The following is a 19861-nucleotide window of genomic DNA, read 5'->3' on the forward strand; positions in this document are numbered from 1 at the left end:
TGCAGGCAGCTTTCCATTTTAAGATTTTCGCTGTCCCACGTTGTGTACCCTATGCAGCCTTGTGTCTAGAGGGAGGTCAACACAAGGTAGAGACCATAGCCTGGGCGAGATTTCTCACATGCTGGTTAAACATCTGCCTCACAACAGATAGAGATCCTCTCCCTAGTGAAGTTTTGCTAGATCCCTTTCTTTCCCCAGGGCTACAGCGGTTTAACATAAAGGTACAGCAACTTGGGCTGTCAGTGGAATCTTTGCGATCAATGTCCCCACCATCTGCCAAGGCTACAATAAAAACTTAGGTTGTGGGACATTGAACGCCAGGAACTAACAGCAGCAGCAGAGAAAACATGTTCCCCTCTTAACTTTCAACTTTCTTGGGCACATGAAATTAACCACAATTATCTTGAATTTTTGCTTAATCCTCAAGAAAGAAGGGCATTTTAATTCAGATCCTTCAAACCTCCTATGGAGAAGGTTCTCGGGAATGGTGGAAGGAGAAGAATTTGCCCATGTGAAGACCATCAGGTGGAAACTCTTACACATATGGTTCTTAAATGTAAACTATATGTTGATCTCTGCCCGCAGTTCCAAATGGAAACCAGAGTTAGAGTTACATTTTCTATTATTGGGGAATAATCAGGAGATCACCAAGGTAGTGGCTAAATATCTTTATCTGGTTTTTTGTCGTCGAAACACATTGCAGACGTCTGATCTCCCTGGAGACCTAGAGATGTAATGTTAGACTGCCTTGCCTCTTTCATTTGACAAATGTTTTGTGTCACTGAGAAGGCGGTAATTCTGTACTGATTTGTATGGATGTTTGTATGTGATGCCAATAAAAGGTTTGATGATGATGATATAAAAACATAATAAAACATCAAACATTAAAAACTTCCCAATACAGGACTGCCGTCAGATGTCTTCTAAAGGTTATATAATTATATAGCAAGGATTGCAGGCTTTAAAAAGCAACGATGTGTGTTCCTTTTAGTGCCACAGTTGGCAGGAATGTATTTGGATGTAACTATTAACAACACTGGTGTGTATTTCTTGAAGCTGGCAGTCATTAATCATTTGGATGCAGCAACTTCTACTGTCAATACTGTTGGAAGTCTATTGTTATGAAAAAGTTTGTTAGGCAGTGTACTTTAATACTGTGCCATAGAGCACCATTTCCCATTATTATGTATTGAATTTGTATCTCTGAATTCTCTCTGTACACCCACCCACCAGTATTCCTTCTGTGTCGGGACACATTTTTTGATCAATGAGATCTAGAAAATCAAGCAATTTGGCCTCCACTGATGAGTGGGGAGGGGAGAATCTATTGTTGTGACACTGAGGCTTTCTTGTTCAATTATTCTAATCCCCTTCTATCAAGGCTTTCCACAAAGCCCTATGACAATTGGCTCTTTGGAAGCTGTCACAATGTTTAATCCAACTGATTTATAGCCCAGCTGAAAATGTGAGGTCATGACTTGCTCCTGCAAACCACATAGAACTGTTTTTAATGGGTAATAGAAGAGAGGGAAAATCCCTTCCAGCTGCCTCGATCTGAAAATGTAACATTAACTTGCTGCCCTCAAGGGTGAGCTACCCGTCACATTTATGATGATAGTTTGCAGTTGATGACAAGCTGAACTGGCAGTTACTCTTCTTCTTACTTGTTCCCATAGGATGTTTGGTAAAATCCACAGCAGGAGTGGCCTATGTGGTGCCCTTCAGATGCTGGACTCCAACTCCCATCAGCCCTAGCAATGCAGCCAATGGTCAAGGATGATGGGAGTTGGAGTCCAACAACACCTAGAGGGCTCCATGTTGGATACCCCTGATCTACAGGCACATGTGGAACATTGCCTTTCCACACACATTGCCACACACACACCCCCGCAAAAAAACTGCTATTTACCCAGTTGCGAGATTCCTCAAAGGACCTTATTTTGCTACATAGTCTTTTCTTGAGACGTGATGGAATCATGAAGTGAAGCTTTGTTATTAGCTTGTCTTGCATACTATTTACTGCTTCAAATCCCTGTGTTACACAGCCTCACTTTTCTTGATCTTTATAAGAATTCTGTACACATGGCTCTGGGAGTGGGGAAGGGCCTCTGTTCATAATTGACCTTGGCCATAAAAAGCACTAACTGGCCTCAGCTTCAGGCCCACCTATTAATATACAAAAGGTGGTCTCATGTCCTGGCCACATGCAGGCTAGACTACTGCAGTATGTTATGAAGTGGGCTGCCTTTGAAGACTACTCAGATCCTACAAGTGGTGAAGAAAAAGGAATGTAGACTACCGTGCCCTCTTTTGGTGGTGGGTTGTTTTTTTAGAGGAGTTTTTACATAATGTTTTAATCTGTCTTCTATCTTCTACAGTTCCGCAAGTTTTTTCTTCTTGCGAGTTTTTCGTCTTGCAAAGCACGGTTTCCCATAGGAATGCATTGAAAATCAATTAATGCGTTCCTATGGAGACCGCTTGCCAGGCTGGCGGTGCGGAGAAGGGCTTGTCTCCCCACCGCAAGCCTTCAGGACAGGTCCAGGAACAGAGGGGAAGGCGCGCAGCGCTTCTCCTCTGTTCCCGGGGCTTGCGGTGGGAGGAGGGTTTTTCCTCCCCACCGCCAACATTCAGAACAGCATTCTGAATGTTGGCGGTGGGAAGGAAAACCCTCCTCCCACCGCAAGCCTTCAGGACAGCCATCCGAAGGCTGGCGCGGGGAGAAGGTCTCTCCGCCCCACCGCCAGCCTTCGGAGGAGCCTTCCGAAGGCTGGCGGCGGGAGGAGGTCTCTCCGCCCCACCGCCAGCCTTCGGAGGAGGTCCGAGGACAGTGTGGAAGACGCGCTGCGCTTCCCCGCTGTCCTGGAGATTTCCCTATGGGCTTTCGTCTTGCGAAGGAAGCCCATAGGGAAATTCGTCTTGCGAAGCGCATCGAAAAACGGAAAACCCTTTCGTCTAGCGGGTTTTTCATCTTGCGAGGCATTCGTCTTGCGGGGCACCACTGTACTACTTTTTTGCCTATATCCAGGCAATTCTAAACACAATTGCCTGGATATACGTGCTGTTGCACCCGATGGGATTTAGGACATGTGTAAGACCATACTGTTAGCCACAGAGGTCTTCCCTAAACAACACACATTTCTCAATGGCAAACGAATTAACTGTTCCCCACCAAGGGCCCCTAAGTGCTGCAGTTGGAAAGCAGTTGGGAGTGTCTGGAGGGGCACTAAGCCTGCTGGAAATCTAGAAGGCTACCAAGGCACTTGGTGGAGATGGTAGTAGAAGATACCATACCTCTCTCATACACTTTGGCTGCCCCCCCCCAATCCCACACCACCAACTGATTGAACGGTGAATTTTAAACCTGGGAACTCTCTTTGCTGAAAGGTGGTCAATAAAAATAAATACATCTGTATTTGCTCATTCCCAACTGCACATCTGCACCAAATATGTATCAGCAGCTTTCTGCCATTGAAACCCTAACCTGTTTATATTCATTTTACAGCAGAACAAAGAAGGAGAAAGAGAATGTCTTTGGGTATGTCCAGCCTGTGCTGAATATCTCCATTTACAACAAATGTGCATATGCCAGCTTTATGAATATTTTTAATAGTGCTACCGCTAGGTTGCAGAGCAGGAGGTATTGGTTATGTTCCAGTTAAATCTCGAAATAAACTGTTTCACTAGATAGAAGTCAACTGTGCTGTTCGAAGCAGAAGAAAATATATCCATTAAAAATAAACCCATTAAAAAGTAAATGAGCTACTGTAACAAAAACAAACAGTTGGGAATTTTTTTAGTATCTGCTCCACCTGGAACTCCTTACCTCCAGCTTTTCTGTCTGGGAATCTCTCGTGGTGTAATTCAGCGCCAGCCGACTGGCATTCTCTCCTCCCAGCTTTCGGCGATCATTGCCATCCTCACTGGCAGTTCCCAATTTCTTCCCCTTTGCTTCCAAAAGATAACACAATTGTTTCTTCCTAAGGACAGGCAAGGCAGGAAGGAGAGAGATTTACAGAGCTAAATTACTGTAGCTTGGCCATTGCCTGAGTAACCTTTCATTTGTGCTTGTCCATTCAAATTCATGGGTTCCTGGTTACTGAATATCTTGCTGCCCGATTCATGCAAGGTATTCCTCTGTTATCTCAGAACTGCAGCCCCTTGATAGATGTGTTTGACAGATACAGTGGTACCTCTGGTTGCGAATGGGATCCGTTCCGGAGGCCCGTTCACAACATGAAAAGAGCGCATCCTGAAGCGCTGTATCTGCGCAGGTGCGCTGCATGATTTGGAGCTTGTGTGCATGCACGAAGTGCGATTTAGTGATTGTGCGCATGTGCAAGCAACGAAATCCAGAAGTAACGGGTACTTCCGGGTTGCCACGGGACACAACCTGACAGAACGTAACATGAAGCAAACGTAACATGAGGTATGACTGTATTGTAAATGAGTCTCAGAGAGAGAGAGAAATAGGGGTGGGGTTTGGGAAATCTAAACACATTGGCGATGGACCAAAATGAAAACTGAAAAAAGTAGTAGTGAAACTAAACATTTTCTTTATTTAATTTTATATGAATGTTTCTATCTTGCCCTTCTGGTTCCCATGCCATCACGCAGGGCAACCGACAACATTTTAAAATAAAAATACAATAACATATATATTAAAATACAAAGAATAAAAACAACACAAATATAAAAAACATAACAAATCCATTTAAAGAAACATCAGATATCAGCCAGCAAAAAATGTCGAGAAAGGAAGCCATCCATTTAACAGGGCAAGGTTTTCCACAATACTGATGCATCCACTATCAAGGCCCTCTCTCGAGTCATCATCAACCATGTCTCCACCCGAAGTGGGACCCAAAGAAAGATCCTTCCTAGTGATCTTAGGGAGCTGGAAGAATAGCAGGGGAGGAGGCCGTCTCTCAGGAACTTTGGGTTCCACCCATTATTGATGACAACACACTGTAAACCCCCAGACCAACTATCTCAGTGGTTCCACCAAGACATGTGACCCTAATTGAAGTTATGAAGCTGCTTTATGTTAACATTAGGATAATAATGCTCTATGAGCACAGCTTTGGAACTTTTGTGTTAAGTGGTTTATTAAATCTTCTAAATAAATAAAGGAAGGGTGGCTGTTTTTAATTCTGCCTTTCTACAGGAGTCATCTGTCAGGGAAGAGTTAGAGTTAGAAGTTCCCAGTTTCCCAGATGGAGAAAGCTTTCCCCAAGGGGGGAGGAGAGCAGTGAAGCTAATAGAAGAGAGCAACAGGAACAACAGGGAGGGACAGGATGTTCCCAGGAAAAGCAAGGGTTCAGTTCTAGCTCAGATTCGGAGGAGGGAAGATGCAAGCCAGCTCTAGCGGGAAAGCGAAAGGAGCGGCACCTTCGCCATTTTGAGAGTGGCTGGTCACGGAATAAAATAAGTGAAATAAGTGACTCTGAGGAATAATACTTAAAGATAAGAACCTAAAAGCAGGAAAGTTGGGAAAGAACAGTTTGTATTACCCGTGAAAGGGATAGCTAAAGGTAAAGGTAAAGGGACCCCTGACCGTTAGGTCCAGTCGCAGACGACTCTGGGGATGCAGCGCTCATCTCGCTTTATTGGCGGAGTGAGCCGGAGTACAGCTTCCGGGTCATGTGGCCAACACGACTAAGCCGCTTCTGGCGAACCAGTGAAGCACGGAAACGCCGTTTACCTTCCCGCCAGAGCGGTACCTATTTGTCTACTTGCACTTTGACGTGCTTTCAAACTGCTAGGTTGGCAGGAGCAGGGACTGAGCAACGGGAGCTCACCCCATTGCAGGGATTCGAACCACCGACCTTCTGATCGGCAAGCCCTAGGCTCTGTGGTTTAAGCCACAGCGCCACCCGCGTCCCAGGAACATAATCTGCCATCATTATGGGAAGATATTGCCACCTTGTGGTTGTAGGCAAAATCTGAAACTGAAGTCTCCAGGGAAAAGGAATGAAGAAGTCTCCACTGAAGCAGCACAATGATGGCAGACACATGCGCACTAGATTTCCATGCAAAATTTAAAAAGAAGTGAAAATTGCTGGTTTGTGTATTTGTCTGTGATCAGGAATGAAAATCATTGAAGCAGATACGAGAGTTATTCATTTATGTTGTGGGCGGGGGCTTTAAGTCCACAAACAATACATAATTAATTAATTATGTTCACATTGTTTGACGTTTCCTTTACACTGTAATGAATGTAAGTTACATACATTAACTAGCATACTGTGAGAAAAATAACGTAGTATTTGGCAGAAACCATCTGCAGCAGAATGGAAACAGCCGTTTGTGATGAATCTCTACTTGAAAGTCAACATACCAGAACAGCAGAGTTAAAGAAGGAGGAAGCACAACCTTACAGGTAGCACAATTCTGAACAATTGCACCAAAACAGGATGGTCTTCATGGCAGTCAAGGGGAGATGTACCTCTCTAAGGAGGACCTTCCGTTTTGTGGGTATCACAAAAGAAGGTGGTTCTCTGCCAGGGCCCTATTTGTTGTGCATCAGGGGACTTGAACGGTGATCTCTAGGGTGGAATGGCGTTCTCATGCAGGCTCATGAGGGGGGAGGCAAACTAAACAAAATCAGTCCGCCTGTCCCACTACTGTACTGTCTATTCCAAATGTCTTCAGAGATGCTCTCGTAGCCCTCCTTCAGGCAGGGGTGAAGGAAGGCTAACCGACCCCCGGTGCTGGGTGTCAGGGGGTGGGGCAAACCGCCCGGCGACCATGCATGTGCGCCATACATATGGCGCATGCACAGCGTCGCTACATGAGCCAACGGGCGGCGGCAGGATCCTCTGCCCGCGGCTGCAGCTCTGAGAGAGCTGGAGCTGCAAAGCCGCGCACAGCCGATGGCTAGCGGGTAGGCTTGTCTTTGCACGCCGCTTTGCAGCTCCCCTTTCCCCAGCTCACTGTAGGCTTGGGAGTCACGGGGGGGGGGGGCAGAATGTCAGCCCCGTCAGGATGGCACCCAGAGTGCGCCGCACCCGCCTTGCTCCGCCTCTGCCTCCAGGGACATCCGCAGGAGGCTTCTTTTTGTGCATACAAAGAAGCTGCCCCTCTGTTGAATTGAATGGGGAAGCACAATCCCGGGGCAGCTCTATGTGTATGCAATTAATCACAGCCTTGGCATACAAAGCAAAATGACTCTCATGTGTGTATTTATATTTACCTGCAATCTCCGAGGAATGAAAGCAGGCGGCAGTAGGGTACATCTGAAGATGCTACATATGCTAAGACACCAAAGAGATTTTCGGCCATGACCATGTCATTCTGGGTAACCTGCAGAAGGGGAAAGATGGAGGAGTCAAAGTGGCACCATCTGGGCCATGGTAATACACAATGGGCCAAGGACCTCACTGCTCTGGTTGAATTCAAACATATTTTACACAGGCATCCATTTGGTGAGGATACCTATTTGGACAGCTGAAGGGCTTGTGTTAACTTACATGTTTAATTTAAGATTCATGTACTGATAGTCACTCTATCCACAATATGAACTGAATGAGGTCTACTCTTATTATTAGAAATCTCTGTTTATTATTATTAATGTGTTTTTTCCTTCCTCTTCTTTTCATTTTAATTCATTTTTTTCTTTTCTTGTTAAATTTTCAAACAAAGCAATTAATAAAAAGACACCAAGTGATCCACTTCAAAGTGCTCTCCATTTCACCAGAAAGGTTTTGCACAAGTTTCCAAAAATGACTGGGTTTGGCAGTCATGGTTTCTGGTAGCCAATGAAGGTCAGCACCTCAGTATCCACATCTGCAAAGGCAAGCAAGCATGTCCCTTCTGTACCCAAAGCTGAGTGTGCAGTTTTGCAGGAGAGGAGCAGCTGGTCACCTCTGTGTGTGCCTGTTCCCCCACCTTCCCTCCAGCCCATAACAAGAGCCTAACATCCTGGTGCCATTTTGACAGAGGCCTCCTTGTATTGCTGGTGGCCTTTTCTCCTATAGTAGATTACGTTGGTTAGAGAATTTTACTGCAGAATTTTATTCCAAAATTAAAATGAAAGGTTGCCACTGGATACTGTATTTGTGGGCTCCCTGGTTTAATAACTCAGTAAAATGTCTCCCACTTGTATAGATGCATTGCAGGGGGTGGGGCTAGTTGACCCCATGGGCCCCTCCCAACTCCACAATTCTATGATTTGAAAACTGCTTTCTTTTGCATGGCCTGTGCCCATTCTTACTTAGCATTAACGAGTCTGTGCTGCAGCATGCACAAGTACTTTGCAAGCTTCCTCCTTTCACTTTCACAACCACCATGGCATACAGGGCATAATTACCTCCATTTTACAGACAAAGAACTAAAACTGACGATCATTTTGCCTGACGCCGCACAGCAAGACTGCAACCAAACTGGCAATTATTGCAAATAATAATACATAGTGTTTCAAAGCATTTCACACAATCATTCTTACAACAACCGTAAGGGAGAGTAGAATTTTTATCACCTCCAGATAGAGTGGCTGGGACTTGGGCCTGATTCTATGAGCTCACTGCATTACTCATAGATCCACCTATGGAGCATCCTTCCCCAAAATAAATAAATATAATAATAATGATGATAATAATAATAATAAATTGTTGCTGTTGCTGTTGCTGTTGTTGTTAATTTATTTATACCCCGCCCCTCTGGCTAGGTTTCCCCAGCCACTCTGGGAGGCTTCCAACAAAGGATTAAAAATACATTAAAACATCAGTCATTAAAAACTTCCCTAAACAGGGCTGCCTTGAGATGTCCTCTAAACGTCAAGATAGTTGTTTATTGCCTTGGCATCTGATGGGAGGGCGTTCCACAGGGTGGGCACCACTACCGAGAAGGCCCTCTGCCTGGTTCCCTGTAACTTCGCTTCTCACAGTGAGGGAACCGCCAGAAGGCCCGCAGAGCTGGACTTCAGGGTCTGGGTTGAACGATGGGGGTGGAGACGCTCCTTCATATGGTGCCATAGCCTTTATAATATCTTTCAAAAGCACATTACCTACACACTCTCTCTGCAGAGCCATTTTCCTCCCCCCCATATTGCAGACTTAGCTGCAGGGATCCTCCAGGTCACATATTTTCTTCTCCCTCCTCCAATATGGCTGCAAGGAAGCGAGTGGAAGCTTCCACTTCCATTTTAGATTCATTACAATTTAACCCAACTGCATTTATCCATTGCATGGTTAATCTTAAATCTGAATTGCTGAAACAAGCCAGCTCCATAAGCCAAGGCGTAACACTGGCTTGTTTCCACAGAACAGGGGTAGGGAACCTGGCTGGCTATCCGTATGCTGCTGGGCTACAAAGCAGCCCATCCTCTGGCCCTGCTGCTGACCAGGCTGGACAGTGTGAAGGGTAGATGGAGTCCAACAACTAAGACAGACTGAAAAGGGAGGCATTCATTTTGCTTGATAGTACAAGATGGCTCTACAATGTTCTCATAAATATGAGTTATGCTTAGCTAAGAAAAATGTCCAAACTGAGGTATTAGAAATTTTATGGCATGTTCTGCTTTATAAGGTCCTGAGTTACTATAGGGTAACTATTCCCTGGCTTTCTTTCTCCTCCCTCTGGGAGGTTTCAGTTGAGTTTAGTGATCCCCCCCCCCCCACTCCATGGTTAATGCATGCCAGAAAAGAATTGGAAAGTAAATCTTGCCATTTGTACTCCTAGGTATATATTTCATTAGTTATCTAATATAAGCCCAGTTTGTAACAAATTATAAACAATGGTTTCCAATTATCAGTTAATTTAAGGCTTTCCTGTATGACCAATATAACCAATTAAACATACTGAACTTAACAAAAGATAGAATAGTTTTGCAAAACAAAAACAAAAAAAATAATTGCAGCACAGATCCTAATTTATTTATTTTTTGCTTCCTGACCTTCGGATTTCTTGCTTAGCTTCTACAATGACTTCATTTTTTTTCTTTTTTTGCTGTTGGAATGACAGCTGGCTCAACAGACAGATCTGTCGCCTTGTGGAACACCAGAAAAATGGCTCAGATAAACAACCAATTCATGTAAGAAATGCAAAAGAGGCAGGAAAAACTCTTGCACGTCCTCTGTAACTGGGGCTCCTTAGAGATGAGACAGCCCTGTTGTGGGACTCCTGCAATCATACTGAGATTGTTTTACACTGTGAGTAGACCTCTCACACAAGCAATTTCTCTTGCAGAAGTGAGTCAGTGATAAGACCAACTGAACCAGCTCTAAGGTGTCTGAATGCCCCCCCCCCCTTGAAAATGCTGCCTATTCTTACCTCCATTCCATTTATTTTTTGCAGGTTGAAATGGCCCAGTCTAAACATCACGTAATACTTCCACAGGGTGAAGGTGACAACTGGATTTCCTTGAGCATCAACTGTTAGCTGCTCAAGGCGGCGAAGTTGGGCTAAGGCATTGAACTGTTTCAACACAGCAAGGTTGTTCTCCTTAAATTTCAGGTGCTGTAAAGAAACAAGCAAAACAAGAAGGCAGGCAGCATTAGACATTTAGTGGAAGATACAATGATTGCAAGGGGCTGGGTGGCCATTTTGAAAAATATCAGACAGCACCAGATTGGCTGTGCTAGTCAAAGGTCTCTACTCGCTTTGACATTAGGCCTTTGCACTGAGACCCAGCACAACGTACCAAATAGGGCAATAGCCAAGACCAGCCAACCATTAGCCAGATGCTGAGGGATGTGGAGCAGACATAGCCGGGTACCACACATCCTGACCTGTGCACCAGCCTGCTGCCGTCAAGTGCAACGGGGGATGCTCTCCCATTGCCAGTGGTGAAGATTTAACTGCCAGCCAAGGCAGCTTCTGTATAAGGAGTGGATATGTCATCTTATCCTTTGCCTCAGACAGCAAATCATCTTGAGCCGGACCTGGCAATAAACCAAGGTCCTGGGACTCTTGCAGTGAGTATTCATGAGCTGGACAGGACCTTTATTAGACCCTGGAATCACTCAGCACATGCTGACACCCACATCCAAGCAGGGAGCCCACTAAATGGCCTCGGCCCAGTATACCTGAAGGAGCATCTCCACCCCCATTGCTCAGCCCGGACACTGAGGTCCAGCTCCAAGGGCCTTCTGGCGGTTCCCTCACTGTGAGAAGTGAAGCTACAGGGAACCAGGCAGAGGACCTTCTCGGTAGTGGTGCCCACCCTGTAGAACGCCCTCCCATCAAGGAAAGAAACAACTATCTGACATCTGAAGGCAGCCGTTTAGGGAAGTTTTTAATGTTGGATGTTTTGTTGCTTTATTATTATTATTATTATTTTGGGAGCTGCCCAGAGTGGCTGGGAAAACCCAGCCAGATGGACGGGGGAACAAATATATTATTATTATTATTATTATTATTATTATTATTATTATTATTATTATTACTACTACTACTACTACTACTCACCCCTGGACTTCCTCCTCTTCTTTGCTGTTCACCTGCTCTCTCCAAGCACACATGTACAAATACGAGCAAGGAGGTAGAGCTTCCTCTACTCACCTTGTCTCTCTCTTCTAGGCATGCAAAAGGAGCAGTGGTGGTACAGACTAGATGGCTAGAAGGCTACAAAGGCTTGTTTCTGGATATTTCCATGCTTGTTTGCCCAAGTTAGCGTGCAAACTTCTACTTAAACACACATGACTATGTGCTTGAGGGTGTGTGGGTGTAGTCTGGGTGCCAATTTATCTATGCAGTGATGTAATCTGCTCTTCACTTAATTATTTTCTATGGCTGAGAAGAGCAAACTTCAGTCATTCCATCATAGCAGTCATCAGCAATTGCCAAATTCTGCTTTTACAAGTTTGCCCAATCTTGAGCACAAATACTTGCCACATAATGTCTCAGGAGGCCACCTGAGAACATTCACACAATTTCTGCTACAATGTGAATGTCTGCCATCCATTGGTTGTATGGTAAATTATCTGCTGCATGTGGTATGCCACACAAATAAGAGAGACAGACAAGCTAAGTCAAATGACATCCACAAAAGGTAGAAGGTAAAACTGGTTGGCTGTGGGTTCAGGACAAGAAAAAGAAAAGTACTTCTTGCCTTGCCACAAGACGTGGCACCGGTCATAAATCAGAAAGTTTTAAAGGGGAATTATACTACTTCATGGAGGAGATCTGTTCATCACTGTTAGCCATGATGGCTAAACAGAATTTATCTCTTTATCCCACCTCCAAGGAGCTCTAAGTAGTGTACAGGGTGCTCCCTCCCTCACAGCAAGCCTGTCAGGCTGAGAGAATGTGGCTGGCCAAAGTCACCAAGTGAGCCTCATGGCCATGGGTCTCCACAGCCTGAGTCAAATGGTCAAACTACTAAACCCTGGTTCCACATTCCACAATTAGAGGCAGATACTGGGGAGTACTGAAGGGAGAGTGTTATTGCCCTCAGGTTCTGCTTGTGGGCTTTTCCAGAGGAATCTTGATGTCCACTGTGGGAAACAGAAGGCTGAACTAAATGGAGTCTTAGCCTGATCCAGAAGGGCATCTTGTAGGTTCTTTTCTTGAACCAAATTAGACATTTGGACATCCTGCCTCTTGTCCCAGATTGCTAAAAGATCAAGAACAAAACTTCTTACTAGAGAATTGGGAAATCTGATCCTCAGTTTTGGCAACACTGGAACAATTTCATCAAAGTCTATGAAATTAAAGGAGATTGTGGTGATGCTCCCAGCCGTCTGTACACTCCAGTTTCGATCAAGGGATTCCAGAGCTCCAGAGCCATATAGGTACACGGTGTCACCTTCTATCTCTACCAAGTGTGAATCGAGGACAGGCAGCCCTTGCGTGCCTTTGTTCAAAAGTGAATCAAGAGACCTGCAAGGAGAAATAAAAGTCTTTTAAAGGCAAGCCCTACCGATTGAGGCAGTGGAAGACAGGAGTGCCTGGCGTGCTCTGGTCCACAGGGTCACAAAGAGTCGGACACGACTAAATGACTAAACAACAATGATGTATATACAGAAAGAATGCATTGAAATGAACTCACTTGCAGGATTTGAGTAAAACACTTACTTTTTTTCCAATAATTTTTATTAAGTTTCCATTTGCCAAATTAAACATATCATACCAATTAGTCCAAATTATATCAATACACATCATAAAGTCCAAATGTTTTCCAAATTAATTTTTTTTTTTGTGGGGGGTACCCATGCTCCTCGATCGTCAGGAATCCAAAGATCCAAATTCGTGCTGCTTTCCTTACTGCAATGATGTTTCCAGTCCCATCTTCTCATATTTGTCATTTATTCATTTTCCTTTTCTGTCACCTCCGAGTTTTCTCCACAAGTGGATTAAAAGGAACAGTCTTATTTTGTCTCTGTGTGGGTTTTATAATGCTCTCTCATATGTCCACAAATCCAACCATCATGTTTTCGAGCAGACATTCCGTCCTGTCATTCCGGTGAAATACAGTCTAAATGTCCACTCGTTTATTTTCCAGACCCGCTGCCTCATAATTAGTCTTCCAGGAGGATAACAGCCCTTTCTGATTTACGATTCCAGCCTGATATCCAAGCAGCTCTTCCTCCCTAGACCATCCATCTTGCAGCCGAGATCTGCCTACGAATCGAAGCATTTCTTACTGCGTCACTGAGAGAGACTCACTTGTTTCCAAATCTTTCACAGACATATAATTATTTCCACACAGTTCATTTTCACTCCCACTTGTAAATTAGTCGTCGAGACGGTTTTTTGAGGGGGAGGGTTATCAGGTACTCACATAAAAATAAAATAAAAAAGTCTCCCCCCCCCTTGTACCGTCCACATACCAAAATGTCGTCAGTTCTCTGGTGTTATCTCTGTTCCTTTCGTCCTTCGTCCTTCCGTCTCGATCTTCTTCACTCAGTGGTAAATTTATTAGCAGATAAAAGCATTCCTGATTTCTCTTGAAGCATGTGCGTTTATTGGTCCAATTCTTTTCTTCTTTTTAAACATCGCAGCCAGGCTCGCTCGTGAAAGAAGCTGGCAGGGAGCTCCAAGCTTGCCCGAGGGCTTTCCACCTAGTGCCTCTCACCCCCTCCTTCATCCGAACTCGGGGGTGATTTATGGCAACAGCAGGTGAGGCAGCGTCTTTTCCTTCCCTGAAAAGATGAAGGGAGGCTGATGTACTCCCCATATCAGCCTCTAATTACCTCTTGCAAGCTGGACAAGATGTTATTAGCAGCCATCTTTCAAGGCGCCCCTAGTGGGCCCCCTTGAGTAAAACACTTACAATGGACAAATATAAATAGAAAACACAAATATGAGGTAAAAATGTTAAGAATAGATTAAGAATACTATTTTAATTTTAGTATACAAGGTATATAAAATTATAAGCAGAACAAACAAATATGTTATAAACCAGAAAGGGAAGCTGGGGGAAGTCTTGGGGGGGGCAGGTGTGAACTGAAATTGTAAAAAGCAATTTGAATTTTTGAATATGTTAAAACTTGTTGAAAAATCATAATAAAAATATTATTTTTTTAAAAATGGATTGGAATCCAGCCCCGAACCCAGTAGGGGGTGGTTTCAGGAAGATGGGAAAGGGGGAGTCATTGTTTATCCTCACCACCACTCCTGTGAACTCACCCCCAAACCGTGAACAGCAATCCAAGTGTCCTGTTCTAGGCTGGATGGAACCCTATGCAGAAACACTTCTGTTAATAGCTGGGGATGCACTTCAACACTTGGTTGTATGCATCTACTTGGAGGTATAATACGGATGGATGGCTTTTGAGAGAATATATATGAAATACTTCCAACAGTAATATGCTTCACAGATGTTGTATTAGGAATAGTCTTATTAAGCTTGCTCACTACCCAGTTCTGAAGTTCTTGCTTATTTAACATAAAACATTTTTATCTAATTTTCCCTGTCAAATATTTGGGAGTATCGTAATGTACAATATGTCTCAGCACTTACTGGAAGAATCCAACCTTTGTGCCAACATTAAAAAAAAATTGGCATCAACATCAATTGGGCATATTTATAGAAATCTAAAGGAATCTAGGCACTACTCAGAGAATGTTCATTGTGCATTAAGTTTACTTTCCTTGTACTGGCTCAGTTCCTCAAATTTATCACGTACAGACCTTTTTTTAAAAAAAGCACTTCCAGAGAACAGTAGAACAATGATATTGAAAATAAGTTTGGTTGTGTTGACTTTTATAATTAAAAAATCAAGCATCGCCTCTCTGAACTTGACCTATTATACCATGACACTGTCTTTGCCAACAGGGGGCCCTCCAGATGTTTTAGACTACGGTTTCTATCAGCCCCAAACAGCATGGAGGACACCCCGTTGGCAAAGGCTGCCATCATAAGTGTAGAGTTATGGTGGGGGAGTGACTGAAATTTTATTTTATGTTTCAGTTTGCTGTGCATATTGGAGGGAAGTGTCGCATGGTCTTTCCTAATCTACGCATGATCCATGTCAACACCTGGGACCTTCTCAGTGTCTTCCCATGAACTACAGACTCTCCCGTGCATCTTGACTCCATTACACTAATGCTACTAAAAATCTGTCTGTTTCTGAATAAATATGAGATTAGACACATGCTTGCTGTATCATAGATTCTAGTTGTTCGCCCCCTTGCCAAAACTCAAGGGATTATCTTTGTTCTTTGGAAAGAATATGGGTACCGAAACTCTCTCTTGGGCACAGCAGGGAGTGAGAATGGTGTCTGGAGGGAGCAGTTATCTCCTACCCCAGTTCCTCAGGGGGAGAGGTGCAAAGTGAAGGCAAGGGCAGATTATCACGGGGCAGGGAGGGACTTTTATAGTGGACTCCTGTAGGTCCCTCCTTTGGCCAGCAAAAGGTGAGAATCTCTGCTTATCTTCCCTTAGTCCCAGTTTCTGGGGGCCACAACAGGCTCAAATCCTGGCACTTACTTAAAGCAACAGCTTCTACCTGTATGTGCTCAGCAGTTTAATATAAAGGGGATGATCTGTTATTCTATTACCTACAGAATTCTGATTTATAGAAATTCTACAGAGATTAAGAAATGCGAGACAACGCCCTGACAAAGGCCTCAAGTTGTGGAGAGGAGACAAGCCCTGACAGCCCCCCCCCAAAGTTGGTTACTCTAACACAGGCTGCCTTTAATAGTCTTCCTTCAGAGTAAATGGTGCCATGAACTGCAGGCCCACTTACCAAAGAGAGGGAAATATTTAAAAACTCGCTGCCTGGAAAATGCCCAGGATCATTGTAAACTCTGCAAGACTGTAGCCCAGCAAATAGTTCAGCTTATTTTGTAAGTAGTATTTTTGCCACTTTATTTTGAGAGGGGAAAAGGCAGAGTGATTCTTCCAACATCTTCTCCTATAAAAGAAAATTACAGCTTCCAGAAAGAACGTGGAAACTTATTTTACATGTTACATTTTATTATAGACAGCTTGGCTAAAGAACCACAGCGTTCACAATCAGGAAATTACTAAGAATAAACCAGCTTCACAGCCCATCCAAAAGTAAGTAAAAGAAAACTTTACACAAAGAACTTTGCTTTAACTGGATAGAGGGGGAAATCTCTTAATACTACACTAATGCAGAGTTCTTGGGGCAAGGAAAGGGGTGGAATTATTAACATTAATAGATGCTACTGTAGGATGCAATGTTTTTACAAAATAAAACCTCATACAGATGACAGATACTGAAAAAAGGCCACTATAAAATATATTCAGGATAATTTGTTCCATTTTGTTGCAAAGTCTAAAGAAACTTAATGTTGGAATTACCGTATTTTTCGCTCTATAACACGCACCTGACCATAACACGCTCATCGTTTTTAGAGGAGGAAAACAAGGGGGGGGAATTCTGAATGAAACAGTGGATGTATCATTTTTGTGCCTCATGCTGTGGCCACAGACATGTGATCTGATGGTGAATTTGGGGTGACCCAATGCAAAGATCCTGAGGATCCATGTGGATCCGTGCTTTGTAACCACATTTTAAGTGGGGAGGGAAGGAAAAACACAGAAGGGACAAGGAGCACGAGAGGGGTGTGCAGAGAAGCAGCTGGCTAAGAATGCAGGAGAGGGGTTTAACGGGAGGGAGGAAAGGAAGGCAAAAGTTTCCCCCCACCCACCCACCCAAGCCAGCCCTTTCTCTCTCTCTCTCTCTCTCTCTCTCTCTCTCTCTCTCTCCCACCTGCATGTTTTCCGGCTGCCTGCGAGTCCCTAAAATGCTTCCCTGGACGCAGCAGCACCGGAGCACGGAGAGAATTAGAAGGAAGGACTCGATCCTTTCCTTTCCCCTCTGCTTGCCTGGAGGGGAGGGGATTTGCCTGCTCTTTGTTCCGTTTGAGCAAACAGCAACCGAAAGAGAAGAGGGTGGGCAGTAAGACCCTGAGACAGAATGCAGGAAAGCAACAGCTTCCTCTCTCGCGCGATCGGATTTTTGCCTGATTTTTGCCCCTGCACTCCCACACATTCGCTCAATAACACACACAGACATTTCCCCTTACTTTTTAGGAGAAAAAATCTGTGTGTTATAGAGAGAAAAGTACAGTAAATATGCATATGGGAGAGGGAGTCAAAGCAAGGCATGCTGGGATTTATTCACATTTCTGCCCTGCTCCAGTATAAAGTGGGGCTCTCTCACTTCCCCACCTGCCCTTCCTCCCTGAATTCCGCTGCTGGAGGCTTCCCCACTTGGGCCAGCTCACCTCCGCTCTGACAGCTGAGCCTGGGGAAAGGGGGTTTGAATTTATCTGAATGCACAAAGTGCTTTTCTTTAAGATACTCATTTGAAACATTTCTAGAGCACCCTTCATCCAACAGATGTTAGGGCAGGGCATAATGGGGAGGATGAATAAAGCTATTCCAGACAGATACAAAAACAACCAAAGAGTAGAACATCAACTCTCATAATGCCATAGCAAAACGGCATTTTGCCATCTTTCAGAGGCAGGGTGCCATTGAATACCTGCTTGCAGATTTCCTGCCAACATAAAGCTGTGGACCCTTTCAAGTAGGCTGCTGGAAAAGATGCATTCGTGGTCTGATCTTGTAGACGCTTCTTATGTTCTTTTTTATTTATTTGCATTTCTAGCTCACCTTTTCCACCCATGAGCTCAAGGTGGCGTACATAGTTCTCCCCCTCCTTGTTTAATCCCCACAACAACCCTATGAAGTAGGTTAGGCTGAGAGGCAGGGACTGGCCAAGGTCACCCAGTGGGCTGCATGGCCAAGTGGGGATTTGAACCCCTGTCTCCAAAGTCCGAGTCCGACACTCTCACCACTACCCCGCCCTGCTTCTCTCATGTTCTGCAGCAAGGCAGGGCACATCATCAAGACGGGTCCTCCGTTTCTCAGCCAGGACTAAGACGGAGCCAGCATTGCATTTGAGCTGTCCCGCAAGGAGGAACTTGCCATTCCCATGTATGAACTTATGGAAAGGAGTTCAGACATTTCTGCCTCACCTTTTGTCAACAAGAATTCCAGTCTCACAAAGTTTCCATTTAAGAATCCTAAAAGAATCACTGGTGCCATTAGTTCAAAGATTTTTTTGTCTCATGTTTTTTTCTTTTAAAAAAAGCTTAAATAAATTACAATTATTGGCTTTGGCAGGCATACTCAAAGCTATATGAGAAAAATAACCCAAAATAATTCCAGAAATTATCTTATGAATCATCAACAAAGTAACAGTTAAAAAACAGTTTCTGTTAAAATAACACAGGTGCAGGCGTCAACCAGGGAAGCAGACGGTTCAATTTGTGGAGAGCTGTTCAGAGGAGCCTGTGTTTATGAAGTCTATTCATGCACAAAGAATTAACAGCTTCATTCAGCTGATTTTGCATTATCCGTTTGTTTGTTTGATCTTATTAAACTCACTGTATATTTTGAAAACATGCTGCCAATGGGGAAGGGAGAGAGGGGAAAAATCTGGACTTAAATACCAATGAAAAAACAGTATTTTGGAAGACTGGGGGATCATATACTCCTCTAACTATTACAGTGGTACCTCAGGTTAAGAACTTAATTCGTTCTGGAGGTCCGTTCTTAACCTGAAACTGTTCTTAACCTGAGGTACCACTTTAGCTAATGGGGCCTCCCGCTGCTGCCGCGCTGCCGGAGCACGATTTCTGTTCTTATCCTGAAGCAAAGTTCTTAACCTGAAGCACTATTTCAGGGTCAGAGGAGTCTGTAACCTGAAGTGTCTGTAACCCGAGGTACCACTGTAATACTTTTTAAATCCAAATACTAAAATCACAAATTTAAAATACAGCACACTTACACTCTCTTGCAGCTTCCCTCCAGGTGTGGGTGGGCTCACAACCCCCATTACCCCAGGAAGCAACGCCAATGGCCAGGGATGAAGGGAGCTGGAGTCCAGCAACATCCAGGTGGCTGCTGGATGAATAAGGGAACACTTTCAGCAGAACTTCACTGGTATTTCGGAAGATGAATTTCTACCATCTATGAAAGTATAGAATCAAGGAACTGAAGAGCTGGAAGGGATCCCCAAGGGACATCTAGTCCAACCCCCTGCAATGCAGGAATTTCTGCTAAAGCATCCATGACAGATGGCCGTCCAACCTCTCCTTCAAAATCTCCAAGGAAGGAAAGTCCACAACTTCCCGAGGGAGACCGTTCCACTGTCAAACAGTCAGAAATCTCTCCCGAATGCTTAGTCAGAATCAATTGGTTAGGATCCTATCCTCCAGAGAAGGAGAAAACAAGCTTGTTCCCTCTTCTATGTGACAGCCCTTGAGATATTTGAAGATGGCTATCCTATCTCCTCTCAGTCCTCTCTTTTCCAGGCTAAACATACCCAGTTCCTTCAAGTGCTCCTCTTTAAGGCTTGGTTTACAGACCTTTGATCCTCTTGGTCTCCCTCCTCTGCACATGCTCCAGCTGGTCATCACCCTTCTTAAACTGCCA

The 19861-nt window shown here is 44.2% G+C and overlaps 1 protein-coding gene across 10 annotated transcripts in view; it reads right to left on the reverse strand.

The window, feature by feature from the left end:
- Positions 1-19861, reverse strand: part of LRRC49 (leucine rich repeat containing 49) — a 72555-nt gene that overhangs the window by 7969 nt on the left and 44725 nt on the right. For all 10 annotated transcript variants that reach the window (XM_083586493.1, XM_083586492.1, XM_083586494.1 and 7 more), the window contains 4 exons: positions 12582-12819; positions 10270-10455; positions 7193-7302; positions 3824-3977 (listed from right to left, as the gene is read on the reverse strand). In XM_083586493.1, coding sequence (XP_083442619.1) covers positions 3824-3977; positions 7193-7302; positions 10270-10455; positions 12582-12819 — 688 coding nt within the window. The remainder of the gene's footprint in view (positions 1-3823; positions 3978-7192; positions 7303-10269; positions 10456-12581; positions 12820-19861) is intronic.

Source organism: Podarcis filfolensis, assembly GCF_964270895.1.
Source record: "Podarcis filfolensis genome assembly, chromosome: 14".
In the NCBI taxonomy this organism is placed as follows: Eukaryota; Metazoa; Chordata; class Lepidosauria; order Squamata; family Lacertidae; genus Podarcis; species Podarcis filfolensis.